Source organism: Theropithecus gelada, chromosome 18, assembly GCF_003255815.1.
Source record: "Theropithecus gelada isolate Dixy chromosome 18, Tgel_1.0, whole genome shotgun sequence".
NCBI lineage: Eukaryota > Metazoa > Chordata > Mammalia > Primates > Cercopithecidae > Theropithecus > Theropithecus gelada.
The window spans coordinates 12,862,708-12,883,728 of NC_037686.1; the positions used below are offsets into that span (position 1 = coordinate 12,862,708).

The window sequence follows — 21,021 nt, forward strand, 5'->3', positions numbered from 1 at the left end:
GTAAGTTCCCCACGCACCTTTCAGAGACCATAGGTAGAAGGTGTCGTGATTCAGAATCGCAAAACTACATAAGCCCTTTTCTAGAAAACAGCCAGGCGAACCTTCCTGTCAAAAACACGAGAGGCAAACACGGCCCTGTGGTTTCAGAACAGAGGCTGACGTAGAGTCTGTGGATCATCAGGTCTTCCTTCTGCTCTGTGGCCCACAGACTGACCTAGGAAAACAAAGATTCCAAGTGAATTCCCTCCAACTGGTCATTCCTCCCACCTCTCTCCCAGCATGCAGCAGTTTCCTGAGAAAGCACAGTGTGTATTGGAATGAGATGGGTGTCAGGGCCAGACAGTCCAGGTTCAAGCCTTGACCCTACCATTTGTCATACAATTGTGAATGTTCAGTAAGTGCTTGCTAGTGTGCCAGGGGCCATGCTGAGTCTTCCACATGGCTCCATACCCAGGTATAAATCATACCCTCTTAGAGTTTCTGATTTCTTATCTGTAAAATGGCAATAATAATGATACTTGTCAAAGTGATTGGGATGAGCAAAGATGATGTAATTGAAGTATCTGTCCGGTGCCTGGTGCCAGGAAATCATATCTGTGTCTCTGTTCCTTGCTTCTTCCTAACCACATTACACAGATCTAGCCATTAGAATGGCAAAACCTGTTAAAAATCCTCAGTATAGTCGAGGCTTTTAGTCCCATCTCTAAGGCCATATACGTGGAAAATAATGTGCATCATTGGGTGTGTTGACTGATTAGTCTGGGCAATGGAAATCTGGAAAATTACCAGGTCATTCTATCCATTTGTGATGAGTTAGACCGTGATCTAACCCGGAGCATCTTAGGTTTTTAGATGAAGCAGCAAACAGAGTAAGTGATTAAGGAAGGCTATTAAATCATGATTAGCCCTGGGCAGAGAGGTGGAGTGGGAACCTGGTGAGAGAAAGGAGGGTTTTCCATGTCCCAGGTAATCTGGACTATTTCTCTTCCTGTCGTTTAGATTATTTAGGTCATTACTCACTTCTCCATGACTTTTCCTAGTGAGCCAAGATAAAGGAGAAGCTTGAAATCAAACAGCCATTTAGTAAGTACCTTTAAGTCTCAGTACTATGTAATCACATTTACTGCTAAAAGAGAGACGAGAGTGGTTTGGCAAATATATTAACATTTTGTAATTTTTACCTCTGCTAGGAAATAAAGTCTAGGACATTTATGCATTCAGAATTTTACAAAAAGAGTCAAAGAAGAGGCTTCCCCCCCACCTTTTTTTTTCTGTTTGTTTGTTAAGGTACAGATATTTCCTCCCTTTTTATCCATGGAAAGCCTATCCTGGCTCTGGCATGTTTAGCGTGTGCTGGTCCATTTGCCCACAGCACCTTTTCTCTGCTCTCCAGCTAAAGTGCCTCCCTCCTACCCTTCATGTCTCATGTAGACACATGGCAGCTCCTGAAAGCTGAATTAGGCCCCTTCCTGTTTGTTCCCATAGCACCCGGTAGTTACTCTTAGCTCCTGTCACACTGTGTCATTAGAGTCAATGGACTTGAGTGTGTCACCACCCAAACTATAAGTTTCCATGAAGACAAGAGACTACCTTTTATTTATTGTATCTCCCACCAGCACCTAGTCTCATGATATTTAACCAGTGCCTAGGAAAGTTCACTGGATGAATTAATGGGAGGATGGATGGATGGATGGATGGATGGATGGATGGATGGATGGATTGTGCATTAGGGCTGCCTTCCATGAAGGCAAACAATAGATGCTCAGGGACCTCTACGCCAATCTGCAGGTAAGGGATAGCTGCCCTAAAAGCCCTTCCTGGAAACCTAATGTTTTGGAGATTGGCTTGGCCTGCTCTGTGGGGGCAGTCTCACCAAGATGAAGGAAGAAGAGATAATGGGGAGCAAGTACAAGGGGAGACGAGATGATGTCTTGCCCCTCTTTTCTTTCCTTCGGTGCCTCCCTCCTTCAGGCCTCTGCTGACAAAAAAATAAATAAATAAAATATACAACATGCACTTTTGCTTTCCAAACACAGCATTAATGAACTAAAATGTTGATATTTTCCAGATGTGCTTTCTCTTTACTCACACAGTGACTCCTCTTTCTTGCTGGTAAGATTCTAGTGACCCAATGTTGTAAGAGGCAGAAAGATAAGACCCAGTTCTCCCTTCACACATTCCCCCTTTGAAGTCTAGAGAAACTCTCTCTGTTAAAAAAGAAAGAAAGAAAGAAAAGAATATTCAATGAAAGGAAGCTCAATAAGGCATTCCTCTGGAGGAGAAATTGAAAGGAAAGGAGTAAAAACTTTCATTTATCAGAGTTGGCAAAGGCAACTTCATACTGTTTTGCTCAAAATTGTTCTTTACTTCTTTCATGTTACTTCCATAGCCACAAGTTAGAATACAATGAGCTTCCTTCAAGAGAATTTGCTGAAGAAGCCAGAGAATCGCTTAGTCACCCAGACAGGGTCTGTGCAGTGTCGTGACTGTGAGGCACATCAGCCACTTTGCAGAAAACATGTTCTTGGACAGTTAAGCTTGGTACATCCTCTGCCCTGGGCTTTTTATCATTAGTCAACAGAGCTTCCATAGCAGGAGTCATCTCTTAAGTTCAACGGGTCGTGTTTCTTCCAGAATATTTCCTGAACAGGAAAATCCTACTCCATTATCCTTTCCAAGAGGCAGCCTTCTAAAAGTAATTAGGATAAAGAAAAAAGACAGAAATCTGAATCCTTCTCAATAAAGATCTCCTTTAATTCAACGTTCCTAGTCATTGGTAGTCTACTTTGCTGCTAAGCTGGGTCAGTGTAGAAATTTACAATTGGATTACTATTTAGGCTTTCAAAGTACACATCAAATCACACTGGAGAGCGCTTTAGGATCCAGGATAACACCCTATAATCAGATTTTCTGTATTTCTGTAAGGAAACCTAAAATGGTGTTCAAGGTAGAAATGCCTTCATTAAATTCCAGGGAAGTGTAACTGATGTTACTGGGAAACCCCAGGTCCCGGAGAGAAGTATTTATCCCACAGTGCCATGATCAGTCTGGTACAAACACGTGTGGGCACCAGCTAGGAGCTCTGTGCTCTGTCCTCAGGGCAAAGAGCATGGCCCGTGTCTCTTGAATCCTCAATATCTAGCACTATGCCACCTACATGGCAGATGCTTCGTAAATGTCTGGTGATGTTAACTTTAAAGAGAATATAAAGAGAAATAATTCTTCCCCTTAAGGGATTCTTTATTGGAGGAAACCAGATTTAGGAAAAAGAAATACCAAAAGAGAGGTGATATGGATTTATAGAAAGAGCATGGATTGTGGAGTTAAACCTTCCAGCCTGGTATCCCACATAGTCACTGACAAGCTGTGTGATTTTTAACAAGTTACTGAACATCTCTGAGCCTCAGGGTCTTCATCTGCAAAACAGCAGTTGGAAGGATTAGCTGCAGTGATGGTGCAGTGCATCCGGCAGAGAGCAGGCACTCGATAGATAGAGGCTGTTATGATTATCATTCAAATAGAGATCGAGTTGGTGTGCAGTGGAATCAAGTTGTAGGTGTGGCTGAGTACAATGGGGTAGTGAGATGTGGAGTGGACCTTCAAGGAGAAGTGGAGTCAAGAGAAGGGAAGAAGAAGTTAGTGGCCCAGGCCAAGGGATGATACCGAAGTGCTTTTATAAAAAAGGTTTTATGGTCAGAGTGTCCTAGAGAATTATACTTTGGATACTTGAAGAGGGACAGATCTTCAGGTATAATACCTGAAACACCAATATTCTATAGAAAAATTCTACCTTAAGAAACAGTTCCCAATACAGGAGAGCACATAAGAAATCAGACTGATGGTCACCCTTCTGTGTGTCCTGCTCATTTTTCTCATATGAGAATGGTCTACAAACTGAGGTCTATGCCTGCAGGCTGGGAATTTCCAGGGTAATATAGGATGGCTCTGCGACTATATTCCTGATTGAGAATTGGTGCTAATAAATTCAGAATAAAAGCCAATAAAAGTGCTATGTGCTGTTACAGCAAGGGTAAGTTCTGGATCTCCACCAGCCTGGTATTTTTATGCAGTAGCAGGTTCCAGCATTGCAATCCTAACATTTCCAGCTTTATACCAGGTCCTATTTTTAAACAAAGACACACACCCCCCAACGCATGTAAGCTGTTTATTAGCACTTGTGGGCGGGGAAAATAGTTTCCTTGCTGCACAGAAGAAAAAGTCAACAGATTGTTTTGTTCTTTTTTTAACAAATGTATTTATCCCTTTTGTATTTATTCTACACAAACCTGAATTATCTGCCCGTGACAGTTCTCTGTTTTTCAAAACTAAAATGGAAGAAAAAGTAGAAAAGGTAGAAAATAACTGACTGTCGGCCGGGCGCGGTGGCTCAAGCCTGTAATCCCAGCACTTTGGGAGGCCAAGACGGGTGGATCACGAGGTCAGGAGATCGAGACCATCCTGGCTAACATAGTGAAACCCCGTCTCTACTAAAAAATACAAAAAAACTAGCCAGGCGAGGTGGCGGGCGCCTGTAGTCCCAGCTACTCGGGAGGCTGAGGCAGGAGAATGGCGTGAACTCGGGAGGCAGAGCTTGCAGTGAGCCGAGATCCGGCCACTGCACCTCAGCCTGGGCAACAGAGCGAGACTCCGTCTCAAAAAAAAAAAAAAAGAAAAAGAAAAAAGAAAATAACTGACTGTCAGCATATTTGGAGGTTTCTTTGGCTTCCAGGAAAGAAGGGCAGGACTTGAGATCCTGCATGTGGTTTGAGGACAGACCGAGGCATATGTTTTGATTTGAGGATCAAAACTGAAAGTAAACTTGTAAACATTCTGTATTTTAGTTCTTAAAAATTAGCTTTGCTAAAAACACATATGAAACATTTTATTCTTCAGAGTTTCCAGGGATTTAGGAGTATGTGTACCTATGAAACAACCCTAAGATTATTGTAACTGCACCTCTGTGTCTATGTAGTAATTTTAAAAATAATAATTATTCAACGAAATGTCCTACTCATTGCCAGTGCTCAGGCTTCCCTGGGTTGGTTGGGAAACACATGTGTTTGCATGCCCTGTACCTCAGCAGGCAGATTGCTACTTATTTAAATAAATCCCTCATGTCTGTAATCCCAGCACTTTGGGAGGCCGAGGTGGGCGGATGGTCTGAGGTCAGGAGTTTGAGACCAGCCTGGCCAATGTGGAGAAACCCCATCTCTTTATATTCTCTTTAAAGTTAACATCACCAGACATTTACGAAGCATCTGCCATGTAGGTGGCATAGTGCTAGATATTGAGGATTCAAGAGACACGGGCCATGCTCTTTGCCCTGAGGACAGAGCACAGAGCTCCTAGCTGGTGCCCACACGTGTTTGTACCAGACTGATCATGGCACTGTGGGATAAATACTTCTCTCCGGGCAACAAGAGTGAAACTCCGTCTAAAAAAAAAATTAAATAAATAAATGGCATAATAAATATATATTCATTGACTACCTACTAGTGCCACACACTGAGCTAAGAGGGAGAGAAGGAACTGAATGTAAATTTTCCTGCCCTAAAGGATATAACAGTAGATAAGTCATGACAGCACAGTGCAGTGAGTCCCATAACAGAGAAAGGACTGCTTGCCAGGGGAATTCTGCGAGGTGCACCTCAGGAAAGGGTTCCCACAGGACGTGACAAGCAGAGTCTTGAAGAGCAAATAGGACTTAGCTCAGTAAAAAAAAAAAAAAAAAACCGGGAAGAACATTCTAGGTAGAGAGAACACATGGAAAGGCTCGTGTGAGACAGCGTTCGTTGCAGTGCACACATTTCATTATGACCAGATGGTAGAAGCTTGAGGGAAAACATAGTGAGCTTCTCCAGGGACAATTCCAGGATCCAAGGAGCCAGTTCACTTTGGGTCACACAAACACATGGGAACTTACTACTTCTTCCTGAGAGGAGCCAGAAGAATCTCACACAGTCATGCGTGGGTAGAACATGTGATAAATACAATAAATTGCATCCGTTGGCTCATAATTGGTATATAAAGCACGTTCTCATTTTTTGAAGTCCGTTTTTTTTTTTTTTTTGAAGACAGAGTCTCACTCTTGCTCAGGCTGGAGTGCAATGGCACGATCTTGGCTCACTGCAACCTCCGCCTCCCAGGTTCAAGCAATTCTCCTGCCTCAGCCTCCTAAGTAGCTGGGATTACAGGCGTGTACCACCGCAACCGGCTAATTTTTGTATTTTTAGTAGAGATGGGGTTTCACCATGTTGGCCAGGCTGGTCTTGAACTCCTGACCTCAAATGATCCACCCACGTTGGCCTCCCAAAGGGCTGGTATTATAGGTGTGAGCCACTGCACCCGGCCTGAAGTCTTTTTTTTAAAGCTATTGATACCAAGAAGGACAATCAGACTTGATCCCAAGCTGCTAGAAGCTGGATCTCACATAAGTCACTTTCGGAGAAATGTCCTCTTAACATTTTAGAAACGTGTACTTGAATTCATAACTGTAGAGAATTACTGCCTTCTGAAAATGAATAAGAACTGAAGCTTTTATTTAGTGTTGCTGTATTAGTCCGTTTTCATGCTGCTGATAAAGACATACCCAAGACTGGGAAGAACAAGAAGTTTAATTGGAATTACAGTTCCACATGGCTAGGGAGGCCTCAGAATCACGGTGGCAGGTAAAAGGCACTTCTTACACGGCAGCGGCAAGAGACAATGAGAAAGATGAAAAAGTGGAAACCCCGGATAAAACCATCAGACCTTGTGAGACTTATTCACTACCACGAGAACAGTATGGAGGAAACTGCCCCCACGATTCAAATCGTCTCCCACTGGGTCCCTCCCGCAACACGTGGGAATTCTGGGAGATATAATTCAAAACGAGATTTGGGCAAAGACACAACCAAACTGTATCATTCCACCCCTGGCCCTTGCCAAATCTCATGTCCTCACATTTCAAAACAAAACGTGCCTTCCCAACAGTCCCACGAAGTTTTAACTCATTTCAGCATTAATCCTGAAGTCCACAGTCCAAAATCCCATCTGAGACAAGGCAAGTCCCTTCCGTCTATGAGCCTGTAAAATTGAAAGCAAGCTAGTTACTTCCTAGATACAATGAGGATACAGGTATTGGGTAAATACAGGCTTTCCGAATGGGGGAAATTGGCCAAAACAAAGGGGTACAGGCCCCATGCAAGTTCAAAATCAGCAGGGCAGTCAAATTTTAAAGCTCCAAAATTATCTTCTTTGACTCCAGGTCTCACATCCCGGTCATGCTGATGCTAGAGGTGGATTCCCATGGTCTTGGGCATCTCCGCCCCTGTGGCTTTGGAGGGTACAACCTCTCTCCCTGCTGCTTTCATGGCTGGTGCTGAGCGTCTGTTGGTTTTCCAGGTGAACAGTGCAAACTGTCAGTAGATCTACCATTCTGGGGTCTGGAGAACGGTAGCCCTCTTCTCACAGCTCTACTAGGCAGTGCCCCAGTAGGGACTGTGTGGGGGCTCCAACCCCACATTTCCCTTCCACACTGCCCTAGCAGAGGTTTTCCATGCACACCCCGCCCCTGCAGCAAACTTCTGCCTGGGTATCCAGGAGTTTCCATACATCCTCAGAAATCTAGGCGGAGGTTCCCAAACCTCAATTATTGACTTATGTGCACTTGCAGGCTCAACACCACGTGAAAGCTACCAAGGCTTGAGGCTTGCACCCTCTGAAGCCACAGCCCCAGCTCTACATTGGCCCCTTTCAGCCACGGCTGGAGCATCTGGGACACAGGGCACCGAGTCCCTAGGCTGCACACAGCATGGGGACCCTGGGCCCGGCCCACAAAACCATTTTCTCCTTGGCCTCCAGGCCAGGGATGGGAGGGGCTGCCGTGAAGGCTCTGACTTGCCCTGAAGACATTTTCCCAGTTGTCTTGGGGATTAACATTTCAGGCAGCAAGAGAAAATAAGATGCGAAAGTGGAAACCCCTGATAAAACCATCAGATCTTGTGAGACTTATTCATTACCACGAGAACAGTATAGGGGAAACCACCCCCATTATTCAAATTATCTCCCACCAAGTGCCTCCCACAACACATGGGAATTAGGGGGGTATAATTTAAGATGAGATTTGGGTGAGGACACAGCCAAACCCTATCAATGGTTTTACTTTCCCTATCATATACAATCAAGAAAATGCTATCAAAAAATACTTCTTGGCAAATCATTGTTTGGAAACACCACTCAGGTATCTACTTGAGGATTGATAAACTACAGAATCAGTTGTCACTAACAAAAAGCAGATTTCCAGGGCGTTGTGGTGGAACTCATAACAGAAAGTGGCAGACACTCTTGACTTTGTGTCCTTTCTATGACGATTTTATGTATAGACCTGAGCTGGGTTTTCCTTGCCAGTGGAATCCTCTTCTAGGTAAATGAGTCCCACCTGCCAAGAATGTTAGGGAAGCTGATGAGTGACAACATTTTGTAAATTATCACAGTGTGCTGTGCCTTCGTCTATGGAAATTAATATAGGAAATAACAGGGACTTCTAAAATGCATGAAAATTTTAAAATTAGTTCCAAATGATTTCTGAAACATCCAAGGCATTATAGAATCATAAGAATCGTTAAGAACATACAATTCTCAACTGAGTAAATTGTACCCCTGGGTTTTGTGACAAGTAAGTTATTTTTCCAAAAAGATGGCTTTTCTTTCCTATATTTGATTTCAGTTACACTTTTTTTGTTCAATCTGTTTCCTTTGTTCCATAATGAAATGATCTCTTGTTCTGAAACTGAAAAATAAAATATGAGCAGGTGTGTGTACTAATGCATCATTTTCCAAATCTTAGTTGTAGAGAAAATGGACAATGTCACAGGCGGCATGGAGACATCTCGCCAAACCTATGATGACAAGCTCACAGCAGTGGAAAGTGACCTGAAAAAATTAGGTAATCTGTGACAAGACTGAACCATTCAGTGAAATCCCCTGACTCTACACAAATGACCACAGCCTCTTAGAATGATGTTGCTATAAACTCCCCATGCACCCAGAAGGACATTCCATTTTTGTGTTGCATGTTGAGTCTTCCCTCATGATTTAATTCAAATGCTTAAATTTTAAAGTTAAGGGTCCATTTTGGAATTATGTCCTGCCGAAAATACTATTATGCGCCAAATAATATCTGAAGATCAATCCTGACTAAAAAAACCACAAATACCCTTTATTAAAAACTGTCAGATAAATAGGAATTTACTGAGCATTTTTGAAATACTTTGAACTACATAGAAGAATTGTAGAAATTAAGTTATAAAGTAAAAGATCCTAGCATATTCTATTCCTTGATTTTTGCTTTCATTAAAAAAATTGGGAAATTTAAAAGGTTATTTTCTTCTTGACATCCTGCCCACTGCCCTAAAATCTAGTAAATTCCCCCTCCCTCTTTGAGAAAAATGTTCAGCCAAGTTTGTCATTCCTAGTTCTGGGCATCCTTTCTGATTCCCCAGGACCCGGTTTTAATAGATATGTACATTTTACTAATGCAGAGCTGTCTGCTTATACTGCCAATTTTGCATCTAAAATACAGTGCATACCAGTTAAGTGTGTTTGGGATCTTTGGCCTTGACTGAACACTTCTCCATACCACCAGTGTAAGTCACAGATATTTCTTATTCCAGGTGACCAAACTGGGAAGAAAGCTATCAGCACCAACTCAGAACTCTCCACCTTCAGATCAGACATTCTAGATCTCCGTCAGCAACTTCGTGAGATTACAGAAAAAACCAGCAAGAACAAGGATATGCTGGAGAAGTTACAGGCGAGCGGGGATGCACTGGTGGACAGGCAGAGTCAACTGAAAGAAACTTTGGAGAATAATTCTTTCCTCATCACCACTGTGAACAAAACCCTCCAGGCGTATAATGGCTATGTCACGAATCTGCAGCAAGATACCAGTGTGCTCCAGGGCAACCTGCAGAGCCAAATGTATTCTCATAACGTGGTCATCATGAACCTCAACAACCTGAACCTGACCCAGGTACAGCAGAGGAACCTCATCACGAATCTGCAGCGGTCTGTGGATGACACAAGCCAGGCTATCCAGCGAATCAAGAACGACTTTCAAAATCTGCAGCAGGTTTTTCTTCAAGCCAAGAAGGACACGGATTGGCTGAAGGAGAAAGTGCAGAGCTTGCAGACGCTGGCTGCCAACAACTCTGCTTTGGCCAAAGCCAACAATGACACCCTGGAGGATATGAACAGCCAGCTCAACTCATTCACAGGTCAGATGGAGAACATCACCACTATCTCTCAAGCCAATGAGCAGAACCTGAAAGACCTGCAGGACTTACACAAGGATGCAGAGAATAGAACAGCCATCAAGTTCAACCAACTGGAGGAACGCTTCCAGCTCTTTGAGACAGATATTGTGAACATCATTAGCAATATCAGTTACACAGCCCACCACCTGCGGACGCTGACCAGCAATCTAAATGAAGTCAGGACCACTTGCACAGATACCCTAACCAAACACACGGATGATCTGACCTCCCTGAATAATACCCTGGCCAACATCCGTTTGGATTCTGTTTCTCTCAGGATGCAACAAGATTTGATGAGGTCGAGGTTAGACACTGAAGTAGCCAACTTATCAGTGATTATGGAAGAAATGAAGCTAGTAGACTCTAAGCATGGTCAGCTCATCAAGAATTTCACAATACTGCAAGGTAAGTCAAAATTCTAAATTTGTATTTGTATTAGTTTTCTATTGCTGCATAACAAGTTACTGTAAAACTTGGCAATTTAAAACAATAGATATTAATCATCTCATATGTTTCTGTGGTTTCTGTGGACCAGGAATTCAAGAGCAGCTTAGTTAGGTGGTCCTGACTCACTGTTGTTCATGAGGTTGTGTCAAGATCTCAGCCAGGGCTGCAGTCATTTGAAGGCTTAACTGTGGCTAGAGGGTATGCTACTAAAGTGGCCTGTTCACATAGCTCTTGGCAGGAGGCCTCAGTTCCTTGCTGTGTGAAATTGCTTGTGTGTCCTCACAACATGGCAACTGGCTGCTGCCAGAACAAGGAATTCAAGAGAGAGAACAAGAAGGAAGCTACCATGACATACTAGCCTCAGAAGCCACACACCATCACATCCACTGTATTCTGTTTCTTAGAAATAAGTCACTAAGTCCGGTCCACACTCAATGCAAGGGGAATTAAGTTCCACATCTTGAAAAGAAGTGTAACTAAGAATCTGTGAACAGTACTTAAAGGGGCTCCATTAATTATTTGTTGAGTGAAAGGTTGGTTAATTTGAATTTTTGTTCGTCCTTGAGCCATTTCAATGCAACATAAATTGGGCTCCTCTGAAAGCAAGATCAAGTTTTTCGGGTCACAAAGCTACCATTAAGGGAGTTACATGTCATGAGTAGATGAATGGTTGGCCATCACAGTAACCATAAGGCCACAGAGGAGTTCTGGTAGGTGTGGTGGCTCATGCCTATAATTTAACACTTTGGGAGGCTGAGGTGTGAGGATCGCTTGAGACCAGGAGTTTGAGACCAGCCTGGGCAACATAGCAGTATCCCATCTCCTAAATAAATAAATGAATGAATACACACATATAATCTGAATTTTACTGTTATCCAGATCATCCATGTAAATTAAAAGTCCTTGACTCAGATTAAGTCTACAGTTGAAGATTTGCAGCATCATATATTAACAGTATTTTCCAGTCACAAACTATTTTCACAGTTTTCACGTTGAAAGTACTATGTGGAAGATGCTGTGCTCAGCAGTCTGGGTAATACAGAGGAAAGCAAATGGTCCTCACCCTTAGGTAGTTTAACATAAAGAGAATTTCAGGGCATGAGAAGATGGACTGTAAGCAAACATTCAAGGGGAAGGGATTACACAAGGGCATGAGTCACTAGGGGCCACCTTGGGATATGTCCCCCACACTGGTCAAATGATCAAGGATAACAAGTGGTAGTTAATAAGTCCCTGTGAGGCTGAAAGTAGATCCAGATAGCAGATAGCAGAACTCTGTTCAATAGCTTTGTCAGTGACTAGCATGGATGACCTGCTGAAGCAATGCTTGTGTGACTTGAAACTGTATATGCCAGCCAGTGGCTGATATAATCATAATCTGCAATGATCTAGAGAGGCCAGAAGAGTATCAAGATGTCAATCAAATGAAGTAGGTAGGAATACATGTAAAATCCTGCTCATAAATGGATGAGACAAAACAGATAAATGTTGATGGGAAGTCGTGGCTGGAAGGAAGTGTGCATGAAGCATGGGGATTTTAGTTGACTGGAAGCAGTTAAATGTGTCTTCCAGGGAAGGTAATGTGATCTTTGACTGTGTTAATAAGAAGGGAAGTAATATCTGACTCTGTTCAGTATGCCAAGACCACCTCTGGAACATAATGTTTACTTTGAGGAGCCCCTTTCAAAAGAGACATTCCCAGATCAGCATGCTCAGAAAAGCAGCACCAAAATGATAGCAGCTAGAAACCATGTGCTGTGAGGAAGGGTTGAGGACCTGGGAGCTTTCACCCCTAGGAGAGACTGCTCAGTGGAGAACAAGACAGCCATCTGTACTTATTTAAAGTTGCTCTGTCTCAGGAATGAACAGAGGCTGGCTGTCTGGTGCCAAACCCCATGCCGTTAACTCCCAGGATAGTCACCGAAAGTGTGTGCCCCTCCCCACTGTACCTGGTCACCCCAGAGGGAGCCTAGAAGGTCAGGGAGTTGGGATTTTATTCTAAGTGTGAGGGGGAGGTTTTAAGCAAGGTGTTGAGATGATAGAGAGCAGGGAGGGGTCAGTAAGAGCATGGACCAGCTGTTGGCCTAGAATGCTGGCAGTGGAGAAGGGAGAAGTGGGTACCCTCATTCAGGAGGAGAGTTGGAGATAGAATCAAGGGCTTCCCTTTCCTTGCCCTGACAACAGGGACCCCAGCTTTGGGAGGTCCCGGCCGGCCTTCCCCAACCAAGCCTCTGCTGAGGTGAGGAGTCTGTGGCCTCAAGGTGCTGTGAGTATTCAGAGCCCACACCAACTCCTGCTTGTCCATGTTTGTGCCCAGGACCCACCTGTGTGTCGTAGGGATTGGGGGTGATGTGGACAGAAATTGAACACACAGTAGGGGGTTGGTGTGAGTGTCTGGACGAGACTGGCGGGCAGGACCTGCTGATGGATTGGCTGTGGGGAGTGAGTGAAAGAGAGGAACAGGATGTTTCCTAAGTCTTTAGCATGAGCAATGAGGTAGATGGTGATCCAGACTGGGGAGCTGCAGAAAAGGAGAGGCCCATGTAGACATGTCAAGAGGAGGATGTCTATTATAATAGAATGAGGTTTCTGACTCATGGAAAAGCATATGTGATTAAAAAAAAAGTCTCAATTCTGAAACCAGGCTCCAGGGTGCTTCAGAGACACTATCACATTATCCCTGGTCTTGTTGTTCACTGCACTTTCTGTGAGTTGATCTGAGAAGCTTCCCAGGCCAACCAAGCTGGTCCCTTTCTATTCACTCTCTTCCACTGCCTCCAGACCAGCAATACCCAGCAGGTATTCCAAGGGAACGAGAGACTGAGGGGAAGAACGAACTCCATTTCTGAATGCAAGTGTTTTCTTCCACACCTTTTCTCTCTAGCACCTTTCCCTTTCTGTACATGCAGATCTCATCCCTGAGGATGAGGGGTAGATGGATAAAGCAGGATGGATTAACATTGGCTTATGTGAGGCTGGCGTCTGCAAGATTCAAAATAGTCTGATGCTTTCCAGAAAATTCCTATTGACTCGCACTTAATGAACCCCAGTGCTCACTGTCCAGTTCAGCCACATAGACATTTGCCGCATTAAGAAGTGGGAGCTGAAGCTGACTGACTGTGCTGAAGGCAGATGATAGTGTAGAGATAGATGTTCACGTTATCTCTACATCCATCAGCCGAGAAGCCTTGTTAAGAAAACCTTATTTTTGGGGAGTTCACAACCAGCCTGACCAACATGGAGAAACCCCGTCTCTATTAAAAAGACAAAATTAGCCAGGTGTGGTAGCACATGCCTGTAATCCCAGCTACACAGGACCCTGAGGCAGCAGAATCGCTTGAACCCGGGAGGCAGAGGTTGTAGTGAGCTGAGATCGCCCCATTGCACTCTATCCTGGGCAAAAAGAGCGAAACTCCATCTCAAAAAAAAAAAAAAAAAAAAAAAAAAAGCCTTATTTTTTGATACAAATAATATAAAGATTTTTATTCTAATTATGTACATAGAGGACTTCTCACACATGCTTCTAGGTGCAAAGATCACTCCACCTCCTGGGCTGTTCCTCTGCAAACTAAGGAAAGGTCAGTTGCATCCTTCCCGTACAACCAGACATTTTCCCTCTCTGCTCTTTCGAGAGGCATCAGATTTAATGAGTGAGAACAAGAGCTCTGGAATCAAACAGGGCTGGATTCATGTAGCAAGCTCCTCATCCTCTCAGTGCCTCTGTGTGCTCATCTGTGTGTACCTTTTAGAGTTATGAGGACCTGGCCGGGCGCGGTGGCTCAAGCTTGTAATCCCAGCACTTTGGGAGGCCGAGACGGGCGGATCACGAGGTCGGGAGATCGAGACCATCCTGGCTAACACGGTGAAACCCCGTCTCTACTAAAAAATACAAAAAACTAGCCGGGCGAGGTGGCGGGCTCCTGTAGTCCCAGCTACTCCGGAGGCTGAGGCAGGAGAATGGCGTAAACCCGGGAGGCGGAGCTTGCAGTGAGCTGAGATCCGGCCACAGCACTCCAGCCTGGGCGACAGAGCCAGACTCCGTCTCAAAAAAAAAAAAAAAAAAAAAAAAATAGAGTTATGAGGACCCAAAGAAGTAATATAAAGAAAGTACTTAGTGCAGGGTCTAGAATGGGGTCAGCATAACATCCAAATGTAAATAAGGTCACTTCCTTCAAAGCTTTCCCTTCTGCTGCACCTGTAGCCAGTACATCAGTGGAAAACAAAACAGCTTCATATGCACAAAGAGTAAAATCACACATGCGGGGTTAAGGATGATTTGAGTCTAAAAGTACTTACTGCTGGGTTTCTAGTGCCCAGCCCTAGAGATGAATCAGACCCCAGGGATGCTGACATCTAGCTAGCTTTTGTTCATTTTCTCAGGCCACATTTCTGGGGTGTCTGTGCTATGCCAATCACGCTGCTAAGTCCTTGGATAAATTATCACCTTTCATTGTTACAACTCTTTAAGGGGGGAGTTATTGACATTCCCCATTTGCAGGGGAGGGAACTGAGACTCAGAGAGCCTGGGTAACTTATCCAAGGCCAAACAGCTAGTAAATGGCAGACAGCGCCAAACTCAGGTCTGTCTAGTTGCAAACTCATGCTTCCACCATGAATAGATAACATGTTTGGAGAGGTGGAAATGACAGAGAGTTTATTGACAGCAGAGCAGTTGGTTAGAGTTTCAATAGGGATTGACATTTGAGCTGAACCTTGAAAGGTGCACATGAAGGCTGATGGGACAGGGGACAGCACAGTGTGGGTCAGGCAGGGGCCTCGGTTCCTCCCATTACCAACCACTCCCTCGTGCTGCACTTCCCCAAACAAGACGGCGTGGCTGGAGATCCCGGAGACAGTTGGCAAGAAACAGTGGTTAAATACACCCTCCTCTGTGGACAAGGCACTTCCAAGGCTTTCCAGAAGCCCAGTTATATTTGTTTTTAATCTGTACATTCCATTTCACCTCAGTGAAGCACAATGATTTTTTCCTATGGTAGGCATTTAATAAATATTTGATTAATTTAAGTGCATTCAAAGTAGATTTTTAAATGAGAAGAAAAACATCGGATCGTATTGCTGTTTTTCCTCTACCTTGCCTATCTTCCAATCTTACCACCAGTGGGTCTTAACACTGAGTCTCTAAGATTTTGGATGGCAATAAGAATTAAAGCAGTTTCTCTTCCTTTTGTTAAGCACCAGCAGTTTTGTTGGAAAACACATTTGAAACTTCTCTTGCGTAGGAAACTGGACTGGGCACTTCTCAGGCCTGCAGTTTGATTTGTCAGAGCACAAACAGCACAATGATTTAAAGTCTTCCATCCTCTTTGAACTGCTTGTTTAGAAAATACAGATTTTCAAGGCTCCCAAAACCGTGGGGCCTGGGGACGGTGGGGTAGAGGTGTCACTGACAGCACAGACGCCGGGCTGCTTGGAGCTCTGGTATTGGTCATATTCAGGCATCTCTGGAGCTTGTGACGGCTTTACCAGCCACATGGGCATCCTGGCATTTCAGAAACCTGAGCCAGTGAGCCACCCGTACTTGGCCTTGACATTGAGTTAAAATTTCACTCAGTTTGAAAGCAAACCTCAAATGTCCTTCCACGTAGGACATCACGTGTTTCCACGCAGCGTTGTGGTTTTCTCAACCCTGAATTCAAGCTGTTGCTGCACAAGCTCATAAATACTCTGTTCTTTTTTTCTTTCTTTTTTTTTTTTTTTTTGCTTTCAGGCACTAAGGGCAGCCTCTATTTTATTTCACTATTTCATTTTATTTTCACCTTGACAGCTGCCCAATAAAAGATTCAAGTGAGACCTCAAAGCCTGAGATCATCCAGATGCTAATCAGCAGTGCCAGCATCCCGGGTCCTAGAGGAAAACAAGCCCTGGCATGAATAATCTACTTTTTATGAGGATCCAGTGTTGACTTTTTAAATGGCTTTAGCTCTTTTTCTCAATGATTTTTTTAAAAGAAAAAAAAAAATCCAGGAAATTTCTAACCTGTCTTAATGAACCAAAGTAGATTATGTGAATCTCCTGATCTGTAAGACATATAAAATATGTTTTGACCTAACCCAGCATCTGAGGGCAGAGAGTGCCAGCTCCTTTGTGGCTTTTGGAAGGCTGGGGCAACTGTAGTGGATGACACCAATCACAGTGTGCTTGCCAGTTTAGCCACAGTCAGGAATATTAAGCCTTATCTGATTAAGAGAAAGACAGGTAACCTATTTAAGATGGATGTAGTACTTCAGATGGGGAAATTTGGGTTTTATACTAATCCAGCTGGGAAATCAATCACAAGTAGAACTGTAGATCTTCATTAACGGCAAAAATGTGCATTTCCCCCCAGTGTTTATTCCCTTCCTTCACAAGATCTGGAGATTAGCACCTGCTGGAATCTTGTGCTACCTGTGGGATCCACATTTGATGTTGTTCTTCACATAAGCCACAACTTACACATTGAGTGGGTGGGGAGATTCAACAGCCACTTCCAGTCCAGAGGAAAATAGCGGAACACCATAAACTACCCTACCCCAGAAAGAAATAGGATGAATGAAAAGCTTCACCCCAGGTGAGGGAGGCCTCAGATTCATGTCAGGAGAGGGAGGGAGCGTTGTATCTTTGGAACTCTGTCAGAAGCTAGAAGAAGGCGTTCTGAAGAAATACAGCTCCCCCCACCAGCAGACACGAGCCTGTGATCAGTTCCTCTTTCATGGTCACAGGTAAACTCATTTCTTGTAACTTGCAAGGATAGCACTAGCCCCAGATGTAAGTGATGGAGAAACACAAATTATCAGCAAAAAAAAAAAAAAAAAAATTAAGAGAATAAAGCTAAAGATTATTTCTTAAAACACTTGAATTTCCCAATATGCCATCTTCATTATTTGGATTTCCTAAAGTTAAACACAGAACATAAGTAAAACAGAAATAGTTGAGAAAAAAGTTTAATTTTGCAGTTACTCCACATATACTAGAATTTTTTGTTTTGTTTTGGCCTAAATTGTCAGTATGTTTTCCCTAGAACTATCCATAATGCTACGTCCATTGTGGGGGAACATACGTGGCACTTTCACCACTATTCATCTCTGAGATGCTATTTCCCAGCTACACAGAGGCTTTAAGTTACTTTTTTAAAGGAGATAGATCTGGCAGCAAAAAGTCTGCCTTCCCTATCTTTACTAAATGGGATAGGCTATGTAGGTGAGCCTGACCAGGTTAGGCAGAACAAAAGTCCAACTGTGGATGTGGAGACCCACTGGATTAATTCATGAGGGTCAGTAGCAAGGAAAAATGGATCTCCTTATGATTATTTCATAGTGGCAGCCACAGCCCACCTGATACAGAGATTATTATAAGATGCGGGGCACCAGGCAGGTCACCCTTCCCCAAAAACCTATCCCTTCTGATCTCACCTGGGGCACAAAATGTGAGCATTAGAGTGCTGGACTTTTTAACCATGATGTGCATGTATTTGATAAACACTTGCTTAATAGTGACTGTGGGCCAGACCCTACAAGGGGCTAGACGTGGAGAAGGGTCTTGAGTAGAACAAATAAGAACTATAAGATTAGAGAAGAGAAAACTTCCATCTGAAGTGGCCTGGGAGGATGCCAGGAATATTACCGAAGGACATGGGCAGAGGAAATTGTCAGAGAAGAGATGTGCAGAAAGTACAGAGGAGGATAGAATAAACACAGGCGAGACTAGGCTGGGAGGAGCCTTCATGCCAGACTGATCAGGTGGGGCCGCATATTCTTGAGCAAGTGGAGATCAGAGCTGGGCTTAAGGAAGACCAGAGGCAGAGTGGAATGAATGGAGAGGAATCACAGGTAGGAAGATCAATTAAGAAGTTACCGTGAACACCTTCCAAAAAAGACAGAGAGAGGTGGGAAGAAGAGAGCCTACACTAGGGTCATGACCAGGGTCAGGGCGAGGAAAAGAGGGTTGTGGCAATGTGGTGGGAGAAGGGATGATGGAAGGAGAACATGCACAGCAAAGAGACAAGAAGTTCAGCTGTGGACACGCAGGTTAGAGGTGCTGGCAGAACCAGAGAAAATGGACCCTTCAACTAGCAGGTGCATATAAAGGCCCAGAGTCCAGGGTTGCTGAAGACAAGTAGGAGTCAACAGGAGCTGTGGGCAGAGGTCAGTGACATGGGTCTAGGTAGAAGTGACTTCATCCCTAAGTCTTCTAAAGTCTCCCATTTATGGAGCAGATAACGCTAGAAAGAATGCATTGAGGCCAGTCCTTGCCATTAGCATAAACTCTCTTACCACTGGAAGAGGGTCCTGCTAATAAATCTGTGAGCGACATATGGGTAGCCTTCCATAAGCAAACTAAGTCCAGAGCCTAAGCTTCTGCTAAGAGAGAACACAGATGGATTGGCTTGACTGGGAGCCGTGGATGTTAGGGTACAGTAGACATCCATCAAGACCTAGGGTGGGGAAGGAGACAGGGAGATCCCCCTAGAGAGGTGGGAAGGATTGCTTCATGATTCTGTCCTCAGACCAATGGGAGAGGGAGGACAAGGAGCAGGAGGGATAAAGGAACTTAGGGTAGATCTGCCACCCATCCTCCATTGCTCCAGCACTTCTATCCTTCTAACTTTACAGGCTTTCTGCTTCTGTAGAAAAAGTAAGGCCAGGCACAGTGTCTCACACCTGTAATCCCAGCACTTTGAGAGTCCGATGGGGGAGGATCGCTTGAGGCCAGGAATTCGAGGTCAGCCTGGGCAACACAGTGAGACCCCCATCTCTACAAAAAAATTAAAAAATTTTTAAAAAGCAGGCAATGTGGTACAAGCCTGTAGTCTCAGCTACATGGGAGGAAGCTGAGGTTGGAGGATTGCTTCAGCCCAAGAGTACAAAGTTGCAGTGAGCTATGATCATGCCACTGTGCTCCAGCCTGGGTGACAGAGTGAGACTGTCTCTAAAAAAATAGAGTGAGACTCTGTCGCTAAAAAAAAGAGAGAGAATAAGTGTGGCCTTTTATTATTCATGCAGAATTGTGAGATTTCAGAAACTCTCAGATTCATTCGTTTCAACATCAGAAGACCTGAGTTCATGCCCCAGCTCCACTATTAGACTGTGATTGACCATGTCTTACTCTCCTTGGTATCTGTTCCTAGTAGCTAAGTATCCTCGAACAAATAGTTTGGCAGTGAGAATTCCACATCACAGGCAAGATCAGGTGGCATAATGTATGTGAAAGTACCTTGAAAATTGTCTCACTATACAGTTCCTGGTAGGGGATTATTTGTGTGAAATTTCCTGTTACCTCGGAGAAATTAAAGAAAGAAAAACAATCCTGTGTTATGTGGGCCTGTTTATGGGATGATGGGGATAGCAGTATTTGCTTTTCTTCCCAATTTGATGGTCCACATAATTTTTTCTCTAGCCTACCTTCCTTATATATATTATTAGACTTACAAAGCAACCCAGAGAGTTTGGACACCTGTCCACAATGAGCAGCAAAGCCCCACCAGGCTTTCCCACAGAGACCTCCCGTCCCTCTGAGTTGGCCCACGGGTGAGTGAGGCTCAGCCCTAAGGACACCAGCATCCCCACAGCTTTGGTGGACAGCACAGGCATGCCAGCTGGGGTGCAACAGAGAGGAAGGTTATAGGGAACTTACAGGCTTGGTTATAGGGAGAGAATTAATACATCAATGCCTGTCAACACCTGATGGCATGTTTTGGTCTCCTTCAGTTATTTATCCCACAATACCTTAACACGGTGCTTGTCATATAATAGGTCTTTAATAAATATTTATCAAATTAAGGAAAACAGGAAATAAGTAAGAGCAAATCCTGATCCTGGTCTGCACAACTTTCCTGCTGATGATAGCATAGGCCCAGGTGACTAAGAGAACCCAGTTTAATCGTGTGAGTCACTGTGAAGAATAAGCCCCTGGCTGTCAGTGTCACCATGAAGGACATCAGTGGGGCACTAAAAAGCTGTGCACCGTTACAATACATTCTCAAAGCTTGAAGAGGAAGGGTGAGCTTACTGAAGAACACACAGTACACTGGCTTGCTCGGGCTGCCGTACCAAAGTTCACAGACTGGGAGGCTTGAACAGCAGACATTTCTTTCCTTACGGTTCCGGAGGCCGCGAGTCCGAGATCAAAGCGTCAGCCGTGTTGTTTCCTCCGAGGCCTCCCTCCTTGGTTTGCAGGTGTCCGTCTTCTCCCTGTGTCCATCTTCTCCCTGTGTCCGTCTTCTCCCTGTGTCCTCAGGCGATCTTTCCTCTGTGGGTCTGTGACCTAATCCCCTCTTCTTTGA

General features: G+C 44.1%; 1 protein-coding gene across 1 annotated transcript in view; it reads left to right on the forward strand.

Moving 5' to 3' along the window:
- Window positions 1-21,021, forward strand: part of COLEC12 (collectin subfamily member 12) — a 183,603-nt gene that overhangs the window by 145,810 nt on the left and 16,772 nt on the right. The window contains exons 4-5 of the mRNA XM_025365647.1: window positions 8,828-8,926; window positions 9,654-10,700. Of these exons, the coding sequence (XP_025221432.1) occupies window positions 8,828-8,926; window positions 9,654-10,700 (1,146 nt within the window). The remainder of the gene's footprint in view (window positions 1-8,827; window positions 8,927-9,653; window positions 10,701-21,021) is intronic.